This window comes from Lytechinus pictus, chromosome 16, assembly GCF_037042905.1.
Source record: "Lytechinus pictus isolate F3 Inbred chromosome 16, Lp3.0, whole genome shotgun sequence".
Classification (NCBI taxonomy): domain Eukaryota; kingdom Metazoa; phylum Echinodermata; class Echinoidea; order Temnopleuroida; family Toxopneustidae; genus Lytechinus; species Lytechinus pictus.
In genome coordinates, this window is record NC_087260.1 from 21644576 (window position 1) to 21661259 (window position 16684).

A 16684-nucleotide genomic window follows, 5' to 3' on the forward strand; every position below is an offset into this window, starting at 1 on the left:
GTCAAAACTCAAAGTAATAATAATGAAACACATCGACTGTTTTTTAACTGTGATCTATATCTACCTCACAATTTTTCCTACAAAATGCTTGAAATACAGAGCTTAAATTGACCCTTTTTCAGATCGGAATATCATGTATTTTTAGCTCGCGCTTTGCGCTCGCTTATTTGATTTTCATGATTAGAAAGGTATTTAGGATACCCAAATTCTAGGTCGAAATCTGATACACATGGGCGCATGTTTATTCAGATACGCAGCTTGTTCTCTATTTAAATCATTATCCAGTTTCAGATTACGATATCAAAAATTGTCTGTTCGTGCTTTACGTTCGTATTATTAATGTAGGAAAATTTCCAATTACTCATCCTTTTGATGATTTACAAAACATGAATAGAGTGTCCAGAATTGTTCTGCTCGCGCTTCGCGCTCGCATCAGTTGTTAATTATATACTGATCCTTTTCACGATTACAAGAAAAGTGCTTATAATTTCCATTTTTCAGGTAGAAATGTCAACATTTTCAGCTCGCGCTTCGCGCTCGCATTATTTGGTATTTGAAATATGTAACGTCTTGATGGCTAATAAGCAAACATATCCTTTTTTATATTAAATCAAAACGTATATTCAAAATGTATTTTTAAAAAATCTGCTCGAGCTTTGCGCTCGCATTATTAATGTAGGAAGATTTCCAATTACTCATCCTTTTCATGATTTACAAAATATGAATAGAGTGTCACATTTTTAGGTTTAAATCTCGATATTTTCGCTCGCGCTTCGCGCTCGTATCAAGTATTTCAGTTATATACTTAATCCTTTTCCATTCTTCAGGAAAAATGCCAATTTTTTGCAGCCGTTAACAGATCCTTTTTGATCATATATCAAAACGTATATTAAAAATAAATTTAAAAAATTTCTGCTCGCGCTCGCATTATTTGATAATTGAATATGTAACGTCTCCAAGGCTAACAAGCTGCCGTTAACAGCTCCCTTTTTTATCAGATCAAAACGTATATTAAAAATTTCTGCTCGCGCTTCCCGCTCGCAGTAATTATTTAGTTGGATACACATCTCGTTTAGGATCATAAACAAAATTAAAAAAAATTTAATTTGAAGACAAAATACATAAAATAAACAAAAATCTCGTGCTTCGCGCTCGCACTTTTTTAATAATGCTTATGATATTATATATATATATTACTTCGAGCGGCCGATCGGGGAAAATGTGGCTGAAAAAAAAAATTCCGCCCCCCCCCCCTATTGGCAAAGGCTGGATCCGCCCCTGTTGTCATTGCTATAAATCATCTTACTTCCAAAATTCTTGCGACGGTTTGGTTGTGTAAGGCCTATTACCGCATTGGTCGTAGTCATCAAATGACGATACTGGTCTCACATCCCACACATATTCGGATGATGGTTGGTTGGTTGGAAGTTGTGGAAGTTGTGGTATATCACTCTTCTTGACGGCCAGGTATGTTCCGTTGATGCAAACCCATTCAGACTGAAATGTATTCAACATATACCATTTTTATTTTTCTAACATCTTTTTCATCATTATATCATTTAATATCATTACCATTTTGTTATTTTGAATACTTGTATTACTCTCTTCACCAACATCAGCATCATAATCATCAACATTATCATCATCATCATAAAAATAACATAATTTTTGTTACTTTACATATTATTATTACTTTCATCACCAATAGCCATCATCATCATCAGAAAAAAATATCTGAATCTTCCGTTGGGGATCGATTGTGTAAGAAAAGTTGTCACTTTTTTACAATTACCATAAGCAGATCCAAGGGAGGCGTCGAAATGGCCATGGCTCCCTTTGGAGGTGGCACTTCTCCAAAAAGGAAAAATAATACGACATAAGTAGGAAAGGAACTCAAGCTCGCGTCGATTGTTTAATTAGTTATCCATCCTCTTGATGACTACAGAAAATGCTTAGAATGTCCTGTTTAAAGTCTAAATCTAAAGAAAAAATAGCTTGTGCTCCGCCCTAGTATGTACTTCATTATTTTTATTACAAGCGTGCTTAACCGTCCAGATTTCAGGTCGGAATATTTAATTTGCTTCGCCTGTTAGTTAATTTTTTTAATTCTGCTCGAGATTAAGGTAAGAGCTCAGAATATCCAGTTTACAGGTGAGATAGAAAAGAAAGCTCGCACTTTGCGATCGCATCAGTTGCTTAGTTAGGTACACATCCTGTTCATGGTTGCAAAAGTGCTTCGAAAGACGAATCATCAGGTCGGAATATCATTTTTTTCAGCTCGCGCTTCGCGCTAGAATTGATTGATGAAATATGTATCATCTTCATGAATCACTGTAAACATCCCCTGCTAGTATAGGTATTGCATTGAATGCTTGGCATCATATTTCTCGACATTTTCCCATCCTTGATTTAAATCCGATTTTGAGGAAAATGACAGTTAAAACTTGTATGAATTAAACTCTTTTTTTTTTCATTCTACACGAGGCATGTAAAAATCGGGGGGGGGGGTATATATCCATTATAAACATGATAAACGTACGTCATAATCAAGGCAGGTGGGCGTGTTCCATTCATGATCGCATCTCTTCCATGGAAGCTCATCGCCAATGCAAGAGCTGTAGAGATAGTATAAACTGTAGGCCAAGATGACATTATAGTAGATGTTACGCCAAAATAACACCACAGTGGAAGCTACACCAACTCCTAGAAAAGATCAAAGTAAAATAAATGAAAAAATCCTACATGAATACACATACATTACAGAAGGCCCCTATCCCTCCCACTTTTTCAAATTCAAGTTCGAATTCAATTTGATTTCATTAAAATATATGCTCATCATAATCAGTTCATAACGAAATGTATGAAATAATGACAGATAAAATGAATACATAAAATGCAGTACCCATTAATAGACCATTCACGCAAAGAAAAAATATATTGCAAAATGTTGAATTTGCTGATGAAATCTGAAAGCAGGATATGTATTCATCCACTCGACGTATGATTAACAGCGGTTATATTGTTCATTAGGTTTCGGTTTACTTCCAGTCGTGCCAAATCTAAACATGATAATTATGTACAAACGTGCGAACTGTTAAGAAAATCAAAAGAGCTAGGATTGTTTGATAAAATTATCGTTATAGGCCTACATAAATGATGATGATAATGATGATGATAATAACAATAATAATAATAATGATAATAATAATAACAATGATAATAATGATGATGATGATGATGATGATAATAATGATAATGATAATAATGATATTTCCAGTTTTATTTTCAACAGGGTAGCCTCTTCAGTTGACAAACTGCTATCACTGAGGGCCCTGCACACAAAAAAAACAATGTATATACATATATCAAATGGCAGACAAGATATAGCAATACATATATGAACATAAAATTGTTTGACAATAAAAGCATACGTAGAAACATCGATTCATCATTGGCGATGCCACAGAATTGGAGTGAGTGAGAGGGGCAAAGATAGGGAGAAAGTGAGAGAAGGAGAGAATGAGACTATAAGACAGGGAAGGTGCGGAAAGAGAAAGAAAGAGAAAAGGACAGCAAGATTTGTAAGGGTGGGAAGGAAAGGGGGTAGCTCGACATAGGAGGGTCGAAAGGGGGGTACAACCATCCACACTCGATTATAAACATTATCGGAATATAAACAAAGTTAACAACTCACAGATATTAAACAATTACTAAACAACGTTCTAAATAACAAATAATAGGCTAAGGAAGTTTCTTAAATAGATGAATGAATGAAGCTGATCTCATGTTAGCACTAAGAAGATTCCATTTCTTTGACCCTAAGTACTGAAATGTTCTTTTACCAATCTCAGTCATAATTACACCTGTTTGTTGGAGGGATGCAGTTGATTTTGAATGGTTTCAATCGCGTATTGGGGTTTGGTAAAAACTCACACAATGTATGTGAATCCCATCTTGAGTGCATGTTTTCCCACTTTAGTGCTTGGTGTAAATCATGGATATGGGTTCTAGGTTGATGAGCCCCCGATGTCATCCTGGCAAGTCTATTGTGGAGTTTTACAAGTCTATCATAGTAACCCGACTGAGCAATTGGACCAACAACTTCACAATAGTCGAAAAGAGGCATTACTAGTGAGGTGCATAACAATTTGAACATGAAGTTTGGAATACATTCTTTCGCCGATCTTCTGACATGTTTAAGAAATCCAATTCTTTTTGATATTTTCTTTGCCGTGAAATCGATGTGATACTTATATGACAGATTTAGATAGACTCCTAAATATTTGAACTCTTTGACTCTTTCAATTTCTTCACTATTTATGTCAAGGTGAATGTTGTTCAAGGCACAAAGGCGTTGCTTTGTGCCAAACACGCACCATGAACTTAGTTTGCATAACGTTGAGTGTTAGTTTAAAATATTTCAGCCATGTTGATATATTGGTATTTGCGTTTTGCATTTTTACACGTTCCATCAAACAAAATAATAGCATCATCTGCATGCATATCCACTTTTATTTCGTTGGAGGCTTGGGTGACTGAGAGTGGTAATGTATTAATGTACATAATAAACTTTAAGGGGCCAATTATTGACCCCTGTGGCACCCCATACATGAGAGTATCCACTTGCGAGGTTTCCCCATTCACTTAAGAACTGTGCTTTCTTTCATGGAATTAAAACGTAAACCAATCAAGTTCTAAGCCACATACTCCAGCATCTTTAGGTACTTTTAACAAAATCTTATATATACGATCCACCGTATATTGAATGCATTTTTCATGTCGTTACTTTGGCTTTTTTCCAGTTTGTTGGAAATATACCCGTTTCAAGAAATGTATTCATACTTGAGGGAGTACTAACATCGGGACGAGCTGCTTTTAGTAGTTTTAGGCGTTATTCCATCAAGTGATCAAATGATAATAATAAAAATAATAATCACCATCATCATAAAGATAGTATTGATAATGATATGATGATAATAATACAAATAATAATAACAATCCGCTTTTATAGGCCTATAACTACATCAGAATGACCTTTAAGCGATTCACATAACCTCGCTCACAGTCATGATTATTGCTTGCCCGCACACCGTTTATGCACTTTCTCCACTCCTTGGGAAGCATTTCAACAATTGATTACCTCTGAATAGTGGGCAAATCTTCCAGGCCCTGATGGATCCCGACGATGTATATTGACCAACAACCGTCTCCAAGAACATAAGAGGGATCGCAATTAACATCACAGCCAGTAGGTATGGGATGAAGAAAATAACTAGAGGAAGAAACGTGATAATGATTAAAAAAATCTCGATTCACCTTCATATTCGAGGTAAGAATTCACTACATAGCAAGAATTACCTCCATTTAGTCGGCCTCGCTCTCCTTTGCCTCTTTTTTAATGCAATATAATTCTCATCACATTACTCGATCGCTAAATCACTGCAACTAATCAACTTGATGGGTATATATCAAAAGGTTAAATATGCTGATTAGACAGCATATCATTAAATATAGATATAACGAATGGGACATTGGTGTGTAAATGTTAAAGGGGAATTCAACCTGAAGAACAATTTGTAATAATAAAAAATATTGGCGAAGGTTTGAGTAGAATCCGTTAAAGATTAAGAAAGTTATTCGAATTTTAAGTTTAGGATACTTGTGAAGTCAGCTGCTGCGCAATGTGTTATGTAATATAAAATGCATGAATTCACTTTTTAATAGCTTCTGATGACTTACATTTGTTTTCTTTTCATGATCAGATGTGAAATGATTTGTCTATTGATATACAAAAGGTACAGTAAAAAACATTTTCAATTTTCTGAGAAAATGACATTTCATTGATTTTTACCATTCGCTATATGTATAAATGCTGCTCGCATGTGACGTCACAAATCAAATAATTCAAATTCTAATAACTTTATTATTCTTTGATGGATTTTCCTCAAACCTTTGCCAATAATTTTCATTATTTTTCTGCTATTTTTAAAATAAACCTTTTTGTCAGGGTGAACTCCCCCTTTGTTTGAATTCAACCTGACCTGTGGGGTCTGGTAAAAGAGATAACATCTGGAGATAACACTTTTTTGTGTTTTATTATTAGACCTGTATGAAAAAGAGAAAATAATGAACTTATAAGATTAAATCATATAATTTAAGCTTATTATAAATTTAACGCTAGGTTTAAATATTATTGTATTCTGGAACAATCGGGGAAGATTTTTTTTAACAGTATACTCTAAGCACTTTTTTGCGAGAGGTATATGTACAAAATATGGTGTTTTAGAGTACTGGTCAAAAGAACAGAATATAAATATATATATATATATATATATATATATATATATATATATGTATATATATATATATATTGGACGCGCTTGAAATGAGATACATTAAATTGTACATCTGGGTCCTACAATGTGCTGGGAACTTGTCAAATCATGTCAAATCAATGACGCAGGAAATCCCGTTTCCTTGAGCGGAAGTAAAACATGAAAATGTCTGAAAATACTATAAGGACATAAGTATCTAGATATACATCAGATATAAATGTATTACACACACCCACGCGCCCGCACCCACACAACTCCCTGCTCACACACACGGGCGCACACGGTGATGGATTGCCAGGACTTTAATACGCTTCTAATCGAATTGTATATGTGGCATGTGCATATGCACAGATTGCACAGAGCGTTTATTATAAAAGGGGCAAAAGTTAATAATCTGGCTCAATCGTGAATCATAATGGTTAGTCGCGTGCATTTGAGTGTCCGAAAATCCACACAGCTTCAACACAGGGAACAGTCGTTTTCACGAGCGTAATATTGCAACAATTCGGGTATTATTAATATGTCTCACACCAGAATTACAGGATTATGAAAATTTTATTCACTTCATTTAATTTTATGTAAATATAATTACAGTTAATTGACTATTTACGTCTCGCTTTTCATTTGAAATTGTCCATGTTCACAACTCTTGCTATGGCAAACGGTCTGAAACAACCCATATGTCGAGACACTGGCACCTTTGTTTTCCCATTGAAATATCCCTAAGGGTAAAAAAAGGTCGAGATTGATTGTCATCTCAATGTTAAATTAAATCACCTACATGTTGATGTATTATACTTTGTGACTGGTATAATGGTTACATCTCATTTTTCTCCACAAATTAGAGATCGAGCAGGCAGAACATGTCACATTTCGATGTACAATGTCACGTGACTAATGTATGATAGTTTCCGTTCCTATAGACCCTTGAAACAGTACAGTCCAAACAAATCAATTAACGCATTTAATGTTGAAAGTAACAATGTTCTTGTACTATAAGCTTTGCCTTCTGATATTTATAATATAGCTACATGTTGACAAAGCAAATATTTAGTAGTCCGGAATTGATTTTGATTTGCAATAGGGAATGCGTATACGTATCGCCAGTGTGTTGTTTTAGTATTATTATGATGATTCGATGTTGCAAGCGCAAAGTGTAAGCGCACCACCTAGTGATCATGTTAGGAGACAGTGCTACTTTCTGCTATGGTTTGCCATCTAGAGCACTGAGCTCCGCCTTGTTTGTATGATGTTAATCTCGCCGGCATACATACCAATCACATTTCACATGATCGGGAATGCGAGGAGAATGAGAGTAAAATGGATGATAGTCACGAGATTGATAATCATAACACATTAGGGACCACAGTCAAACAAGTATTCACTATCATACCCAAGGAAGATGATGGATATGGGACAAGTGATAGAGAGATGAATGAATCTAACAGTAACAATGGTAAATCTCGGAATGAAGACCGAAGAGATGAGACTAGTGATGGTGAGGTGTTTGAAACTAACAAAGGTGAAACGAAACCATGCAATGTAGATGATGGATACGAGAGTAGTGATGGTGGAGGTCATGACTCTAACATAGTTGATGTGAAACAATCCACTGCTGATGATGGATACATGACTACCAGTATTGATGGTGATGTGAATATAAGAAACGGTGCTGACATGAAAGAATGGAATGAAGAGGTTGAGTATGCATCTACTTCAACTAGTGATAGTCTGGTTTATGGAAGTGACCAATGTGATGTGAAACAATGGAATAAGGAAAATGGATATGAAGCTAATGTTGGTGTGGTTAATAAAGCTAATGGAGATGATGTGCTTATTGGTCACATGGGAGACGTAAAAGAAACAAGGAAAGATAATGTAGTGTCTTATGTTAGTGATGTAATTGTTCAGGATACCGATGCTAGTGTGCCCTCATTGTTCCAAGAGTGTACAGTTACAGACACTCATGAAAGCAGTTCATGTTCTCCTCCAGTTTCACGTTTGAGTGATCTTCTTCACTCCATTGCATTGATTGTTGGTATGGCGATGTTGCCTTTACTACTCCGAGTGGATCGAGTTGCTCTCCACTTTCTGCCGATGATTGTCAGTCTTTGGTAATTTGGGATTGTTGCCAATCCAATATGATCTACAGTTTCACAGAGTCCCTTGATTTGGATCTTAGTCGGAACTATGGTTCTCACTCTTTGTCTGATGTGACAGTGTTGTCTCACTTGACTTTGCCGGATGTGACAGTTTCGCCTACCTTGACTCTGTCTGATGTGACAGTTACGCCTACCTTGACTTTGCCTGATGTGTCAATTTTGCCGAACGTGACTTTGCCTGACGTGACGGTATCGCCTAACCTGACTTTGCCTAACATGTCACCTGATATGCTACTGGATTGATGCATTGGTAACAACCGTGTCGTTGACCGTGGAGGTACCGTGCTGCCTCTTGATCAAAGGTTTGACACTCCCGGAAGTGTTGACAGCGTGTCCGCTACACCATCGGCCGATTCGGTGTTACCCTTCGACGTGAGTAACCGCTACAGGGCAAACACCGGCGTAACCGCTATGTCTTCTTGCCCAGCTAACGTCAGCAGCAGTAGCTCCAATGCGCAAGTTGTCTGTCCGGCGAGAGCACCATATGTACTGTGGATGGGTTGATCTTGCAGATCTTTCAATCGTTTATCCTGCCAGCGTCAGCTACTACTGACTGTCAGTACTCGACTAGCATCTCAGTCGGTATTAGCCATGTTCGTTCCATTTGGACTGATGTCGCGTGCCATACTCGCCCTCCAGATCAGCCCCATGCTATTCCAGAGCATGGTTCTGCTGATCTGTCTGTCCCTGAAGGATGTCATGGTCGTCCGCCAGACCGGCCCCATGCTAGTCCAGGGCATGGTCCTGCTGATCTGTCTGTCCCTGAAGGATGTCATGGTCGTCCGCCAGACCGGCCCCATGCTGGTCCAGGGCATGGTCCTGCTGATCTATCTGTCCCTGAAGGATGTCATGGTCGTCCGCCAGACCGGCCCCATGCTGGTCCAGGGCATGGTCCTGCTGATATGTCTGTCCCTGAAGGATGTCATGGTCGTCCGCCAGACCGGCCCCATGCTAGTCCAGGGCATGGTCCTGCTGATATGTCTGTCCCTGAAGGATGTCATGGACGTCCGCCAGACCAGCCCCATGCTAGTCCAGGGCATGGTCCTGCTGATCTGTCTGTCCCTTAAGGATGTCATGGTCGTCCGCCAGACCAGCCCCATGCTAGTCCAGGACATGGATCTGTCTGTCCCTTAAGGATGTCATGGTCGTCCGTCAGACCAGCCCCATGCTAGTCCAGGGCATGGTCCTGCTGATCTGTCTGTCCCTTAAGGATGTCATGGTCGTCCGCCAGACCGGCCCCATGCTAGTCCAGGGCATGGTCCTGCTGATCTGTCTGTCCCTTAAGGATGTCATGGTCGTCCGCCAGACCGGCCCCATTCTAGTCCGGGGCATGGTCCTGCTGGTTTGTCTCTCCCAGTGGAAGAGCTTCGCAGATTAGGCCACCATCACCTGCCTATCAGTGGTACAAAGACATTTTTCACTTAATTCCATTTCTGCTCGGCTAGCTTTCCCAAGGATAATGGCAACAGAGACATCTATGTGTTGGATAGTGACTATTGCGTATGTGAACATATAGGCCCGCATTCACAAAGGTGGACTAAAGTTATACCGGGGTTAAATTTAGCCCGGGGTTAGCTAACACCCGGGTATAAAGTTAGTCCACCGCGCTATTCACAAACGGTGGACTAACTAATCCATGGACTAACTTTAGCACCCGGGGTTAAATTTAACCCACGGTTGAGTTATACCCCGGTATAACTTTAGTCCACCTTTGTGAATCGCAAAAGTTAGCCCCTCGGTGCTAACTTTTGTCCATGGATTAAAATGACGTCAAATGACGCGTTTTATACCCCGGTATAACTTTAGTCGACCTTTGTGAATTCGGGCCTATGTTTTTATTATGAGTTGACTCCCAATTCTACCATGTGATTTTGAGGAACGGACTAACAGCATTTTCATCGCTTGATTCGGAACTGTTTCTTGATTTTTTAATCAACCAATGAATATATGCCTAATTGATTTTATATACCAATTACCATATGATTTGTGTTATGTTTATTTGCAGGTATATTTTGCTTAAATCATTTTATTGATTGTGATTGTGATTTTATGTCGGGATATTTCATTATATTCCTTTGCAGGTAATTTCGTGTTACTGGATTGCATTTTGGTATGTGATTTTGATTGATCACAATAAACGGTTTCATGATGTTTTTTATTTATGATGTATTTTGGTGAATGCTCCTAGGTTATGGGTGTTGTTGATTTCATGGTAATATGTTGATGTTGCTATTGATGTTTATCTAACATTTGCTAATTGTTGACTTGTGCCTAATGATCAATGACACAATGATTTCTCCTGTATCTTCATAACCCCTTTTTGTATTGTTGTTTTGAATGATATTTAAGCACTTTTGTCAGACAGTGTAGTTTTTATCTTTTTTTGTGCCATCCTTTTTTATGATACACAGATGTTTTTGCTATTCAGGATGAGACCGTTGAACTGTGTATTTAATATGCTAGTATTTGTTATCTGGATTGGGATCATTGTGTTTTTTCCTTCACTATTTGGACAATTGCCTATATATATATATATATGTGTGTGTTTTTTTCCTCCGTGCAGGTTGATGCTTTTGTTTAATTTGTGTCGGAAATTGGTTTTTAGTACACTGAGCCTTGTGTTTTAGAGCTGTAGATTAGGGTCGAATTTTTGCTCTTATGAATTCGCTGCCTATATAGGGATGATGATTTGTTGTTAACCACTTTTGGAGCCCACAAATGTGTTTTTCCCATTCTAGATGGAGAGAGATGGGAAGTGGTGATGCGATTTGATGTTAATTGTGACCTTTGTTGTGTTATGCTAGTTTAGTATTCAACACGTTATGATATATTGGTGTCTAGATTTATCTGAGTCTTACACCAGCGAAGGTCTAACCCTTTTTATTTAATAGTGAGCTAATTACGAATCATCATGATCTTGTTATACAGATTATATTGTAAAAGATGAGGGAAAAGTAAAAGGCAGTCACGCCAGTATGTTGTTTTAGTATTATAATGATGATTCGATGTTGCAAGCGCACCATCTAGTGTTGGTCTCTTGGCCATGGTTATTAAAGACAGTTACACGTAACCTCAAAGTTGTCTCGTTTATTTACTTCTTTTTCATTAAGTTGGCCCTTATTTACCCATGGCGTATAGTATAAACTAGCAGGCTAGCATCGTCTGCTACGTACCATAATAGCCACCTTTCGCAAACCTCAGGGACGGTAAGATTAGGGTCCCCTAACACAAAAATTAACGATTAATCGTACATTCGATTTTCACGAGTAATTGTAGATTAAAATCAATGGAATCAATTATAGAAAACTGTTCTACATTCATTGCTAAGCTTTGTGATACAGGCCCTATAGATGTGCTTTTCGTGTGCAAAATTCTTTCACGCGACACCCGTTTTCATGCATTGTACGTCTGGTCATCATCGTATATGCCCCCTGAGCCGGCGGCGAACCTCTATATACTAGCTATGACAGCTGGCTGGAGATATTCGAAATGCAGGGCCCACAAAAGATTATGACATGGATAAGAAAGTGTTTTTTTAAACAAATCGAGTACATATTGAGTGAGGAAAAACTTACTGAATTAAGGCTTAGATATAGATCATTACAGTCCATCGAATCGATATTGCATTTAATGTGGATTATTGGTGGATCACTGGCAATTGATTCCATGGGTCAGAATGATGACCTCTCCAGCTGAAACCATTTCGCATGCGTTGATATGTACACAGCATGTATACGTCTGAATACCAGTCGAAATTGCGGGGTTTTTTCTTTTGTTTACTCCTTCTACACAAACAATATGCCTCTAGCACACAATGTAATGGGCATTACTTTTCCCAGAAATGGGGGATTAGATTCAAATTCCCGCGGGGGGGGGGCCATGCACTTCCATTGATGAGTGGATACCAGGCACGACCATGCGGTTTCGAAAAGCACCCTAAACAAGGGAAGCAAGGCTTTTCCAGATTATTAAAATGCATCCCTTTTAACAAGTATTTGGCTTGTGAAACCCTACAAGTATTGGAAATATATCACTTTTTTCAGTATTTTAAACATCGGTTTTGACACCATTATAACGTTACAAAGGCCTATATACGTAACGTACTTGCCCACTCTGTCCCCTTTTACGCGTGGCGCGCGCCTGGTATCCACTCGTCAATGGAATTGGCCCCCCGGGTGGCCTCTAGAGCTCTGGGAGGAACCAAATGTGGCTCTGGAAAGTCGTCCTACATCGGATATATCGCTGTTACCATAGAAGCAACCAGAATTTTGCATACGAAACGCATATTGAATGTTTCCGTTGCAGATGTGAAACGAAAAAAATATCATGTCACACAATTTGCATTGCAGGACAGAGTTTTACGACCATGACGACGGGCCCAAAAGTCTCTTCCAAAATCAACTACCGTCGTAAATAAGCGTTCGCGTTCTCCAACGAAAGGTCGGGAATGAGCGAGCATGACCAAGACAAAACCATGTGGACCGTAGCCAATAATCTAGGCGGAGACTGCGAATACGCAGTCACATTTCGTCTTTGCCACATCATAGGTATCGCTTGCATTCAGCATATAACAGCAAAGACAATAACTGCAGCCTCTGCCTAGAATAGGCTAGAATGTCCAGGGTATTAAATATATTTTTAAAGGGACTTGGTCGATAGATATCCCTTCCTGATTTTTTCTTCTGTGCTGATTTTTCCACATATTATGATAATAATAATAAATTGGTGCTAATATAACAGCGCATAAACAATTAAAACTACCCTATGCGCTTTACATATACAAATTACTCTCCAATATTACAATTACACTAAAACAAAAATAAGTATGTTTTCAAATGTCTTTTAAATGAATCAACAAAAGTACATGATCTAAGATGAATTGGTAAACTATTCCCCCCCCCCCCCCGGGGGGGACATTTCCATTGGCGAGTGGATACCATGCGTGACCAAAAAAAAACATGTAAAAGATATCTCTTTTTCATGATAGGGCAGGTATCGTATGAAATGTAAAAGGGTGTGAAAAACACTAAAATAATGGAAAAAATTGCATATATTTTGCTAGGAAAACTACGAGTTTACGGTCCAATTTGCGAGGGTATATACAAAAAGAATAATTTAAGGATGTACTTTTTCCCCCAACACCGTTTTGGGTCCGTTTTGAGGGAGGTGTGTCGGGTGCATAGAGATACATCTCTATGGTCGGGTGGTACTAAAAAGGTAAAGCCGACGTCCGTGATATATAGGGGTCAATTCAGGGAATACATTAGGAGGCAGGGGCGTCGATCCATTTTTCAGATTGGGGGGGGGGGGCAAAATCACGAATCAACGTTCCAAAGGCGCTCGATCACACAAAACGAACAAACTCACCCACACGCACCCCTACACATACATAGGCCTTGATCTATATTATATACATTATATGCATATATATATAAGCGCGAGCTGACAATTTTTATATTCCAATCTCAAAAGCGGACATTTTGAGAACGATATTAAATAAAGAACGAGTTGGTATCTCAATGTTTGCCCCCCCCCAATATTTTCATTTTTGGGGCGATCGCCCCCCTGCCCCCCCCCCCCCCTCCACCCAGGATCGACGCCTATTTTAGGAGGTCAATTCAGGGAATACTTGTCAAGGGTACCGTTTTGTTTCCAATACTTGATAAGGGTATAGGGTTTCACACGCCAATACTTGTTAAAGGACAAGTCCACCCCAACAAAAAGTTGATTTAAATAAAAAGAGAAAAATCCAACAAGTATAACGCTGCAAATATCATCAAAATGGGATGTAAATAAATAAGTTATGACATTTTAAAATTTCGCTTAAAGGGATGGTCCGGGCTGAAAGTATTTATAGATTAATAAATAGAGTAGAATTCACTGAGCAAAATGCCGAAAATTTCATCGAAATCGGATAACATATAACAAAGTTATTGAATTTTTAAATTTAGCAATATTTTGTGAAAACAGTCGTCATGAATATTCATTAGGTGGGCTGATGATGTCACATCCCCACTTGTTCTTTTGTATTTTATAATATGAAATTAGGTTTATTCAATTTTTTTCCTCCAAGAACTAGAAAAATTGGATTGACAACTGATTAAGTGCATTAGATATTTATTGCTGCAACTTATTTCATTATAAGGGAGACATAATTATTCACACAAGTATGAAATAATGAAAAAATATGATTTCATGTAATAACATAAGAAAACGGAAAGTGGGGATGTGACATCATCAGCCCACCTAATGAATATTCATGATGACTGTTTTCACAAAATATTGCTAAACTTTAAACTTCAATAACTTTATTATTTGTTTTCCGATTTTGATGAAATTTTCGGCATTTTGCTCAGTGAGTTCTACTATATGTATTAAGATATAAATATTTTCAGCCCGGACCATCCCTTTAATTAATTTCACACAACAGTTATATGCACATCCTGGGGCCCGTAACACAAAGCTTAGCACTGATCGTAAAACATTTTTCTACGATTGATTCCATTGACTACAATGTACAGTCAATCGTGAAAATCAAGCGTACGATAATTAATCGCTAACCTTTGTGTTACGGGACCCTGGTCGGTCAGGGTGCTACATAACTTTTCAGAAGCACTTGCCCAGTGGGGCAAGTAATTTTAAAATATTTGGAATATACTTGCCCAAAAATCTATTTCACTTGCCCGAAAAATCCTTGAAAAAAAAGTTTTACCTCTTCGAAAGAAAGTTTTGCGGTTTTACAAACCATTGACCTTTTTCTCTCTTTTGACATGAACTGACCTACCTTGTTATTGCATTTCTTTTTCCAAAGTGATTTTATCTTGCCTGCCATGACCAAAATTAAGGTCAATATCATATTATATCAACCCTAATATTGGCCACTCAACTGTGAGAATTTTGCTTTCTACTGTGTGAAATTTGCTTGTCCAATTCGGGCAAATAGTTTTGGTCTCTATTTCAAAACACTTGCCCAACTCTAACTTTTACTTGCCCCGGGCAATCGGGCAAGTGCATATGTATAGCACCCTGTCGGTTTATGTAAATGATGGGAGTGGGTAGGGTGTCACACGCCAATACTTGTTAAGGGGCGCATTTTCAGAATATGGAAAATACGTGTTTAGGGTGCTTTTCGAGACCCCATGCCCCATGGTCGCGCATGGTATCCACTCGTCAATGGAAGTGCCCCCCCCCCCCCCCGGGTTATCGAAACCCCATGGTCACGCATGGTATCCACTCGTCAAAGTGCCCCCGGGACTATTCCTTAATTTGGGACCGCAAAATTCGAAGCTAGCCCCGCCCCTTGAAACAACTCTAGGAATGTGTAAAATTATGCCACCCTTATAATAATACACACCCTATAACTAGTAATACATCGGACTATCATAGTGTCATCATAAACATGCATGGGAAGCTTCGGAATTCCGCTGGATCGTCTTTTCTCCGGGTCTTTTCTACCCACTGAGATAGAATTTATCATGTATATATACACGTAGTACTGGGCTATATAGTCTACTAATATATACCACTATATACAGATCAAGGACCTGTATAACTAGCAATGTATAACGAAATATATACTTACATCCACCGTTCCTATAGCAGAGGGAAGGCAAGCGAAACATATTTTCAAAACAGGCTACAAATCCGATGTTCGTCGCTAAGAAATCTAGTCTCCAGCTCCATTTTTCTCGATCCGTTGGCATCTTGTGGTGTGTATATACTCAGGTCAGCTAATATGTTTAAGAATATTCTGGTTAAATATATATATGATCGGTCCGGATCGGTCCAATGATATGAGCGATGGATGAGGTAAAAGTCCTACGCGTATTGTAAACAGAGAGTGATACGACCGGGATACGACCCTGAATCACATAACCGAACATGAGTATTATTCCACTGCTGTTATTCGATCGCACGCCTCCTCAGTTTTTTAGGCGAAGGCCCTTCCCAACGCTGCATCACTCTGCTAGTCTGTCGACACAGACCCTCTTCAAGCTTTAGTAAAATTTAATCGGTTGAAAAGTCGATCAGCACAATCCAAACTTGCAGCATCGTGTGAACTAAAATAAATCATTGAAAAAAATAATTTTTTTAAGTTCATCTCGAAAATGTGACGATAATAATTGTGACCACAATTAAAGCGGGCCATTGGCCGGGGCTAGTCTGCTGGGCAAACCCTTCACTCGA

General features: G+C 38.4%; 1 protein-coding gene across 1 annotated transcript in view; it reads right to left on the minus strand.

Moving 5' to 3' along the window:
- LOC129279519 (sodium- and chloride-dependent betaine transporter-like) overlaps nt 1-16370 on the minus strand; it is a 40306-nt gene extending 23936 nt beyond the window's left edge. Inside the window, exons 1-4 of the mRNA XM_064111720.1 lie at nt 16080-16370; nt 5141-5272; nt 2540-2703; nt 1307-1497 (exon numbers count right to left, since the gene is read on the minus strand). Coding sequence (XP_063967790.1) covers nt 1307-1497; nt 2540-2703; nt 5141-5272; nt 16080-16200 — 608 coding nt within the window. The 5' untranslated portion in view covers nt 16201-16370. The remainder of the gene's footprint in view (nt 1-1306; nt 1498-2539; nt 2704-5140; nt 5273-16079) is intronic.
- Between the last annotated feature and the right edge of the window lie 314 nt (nt 16371-16684).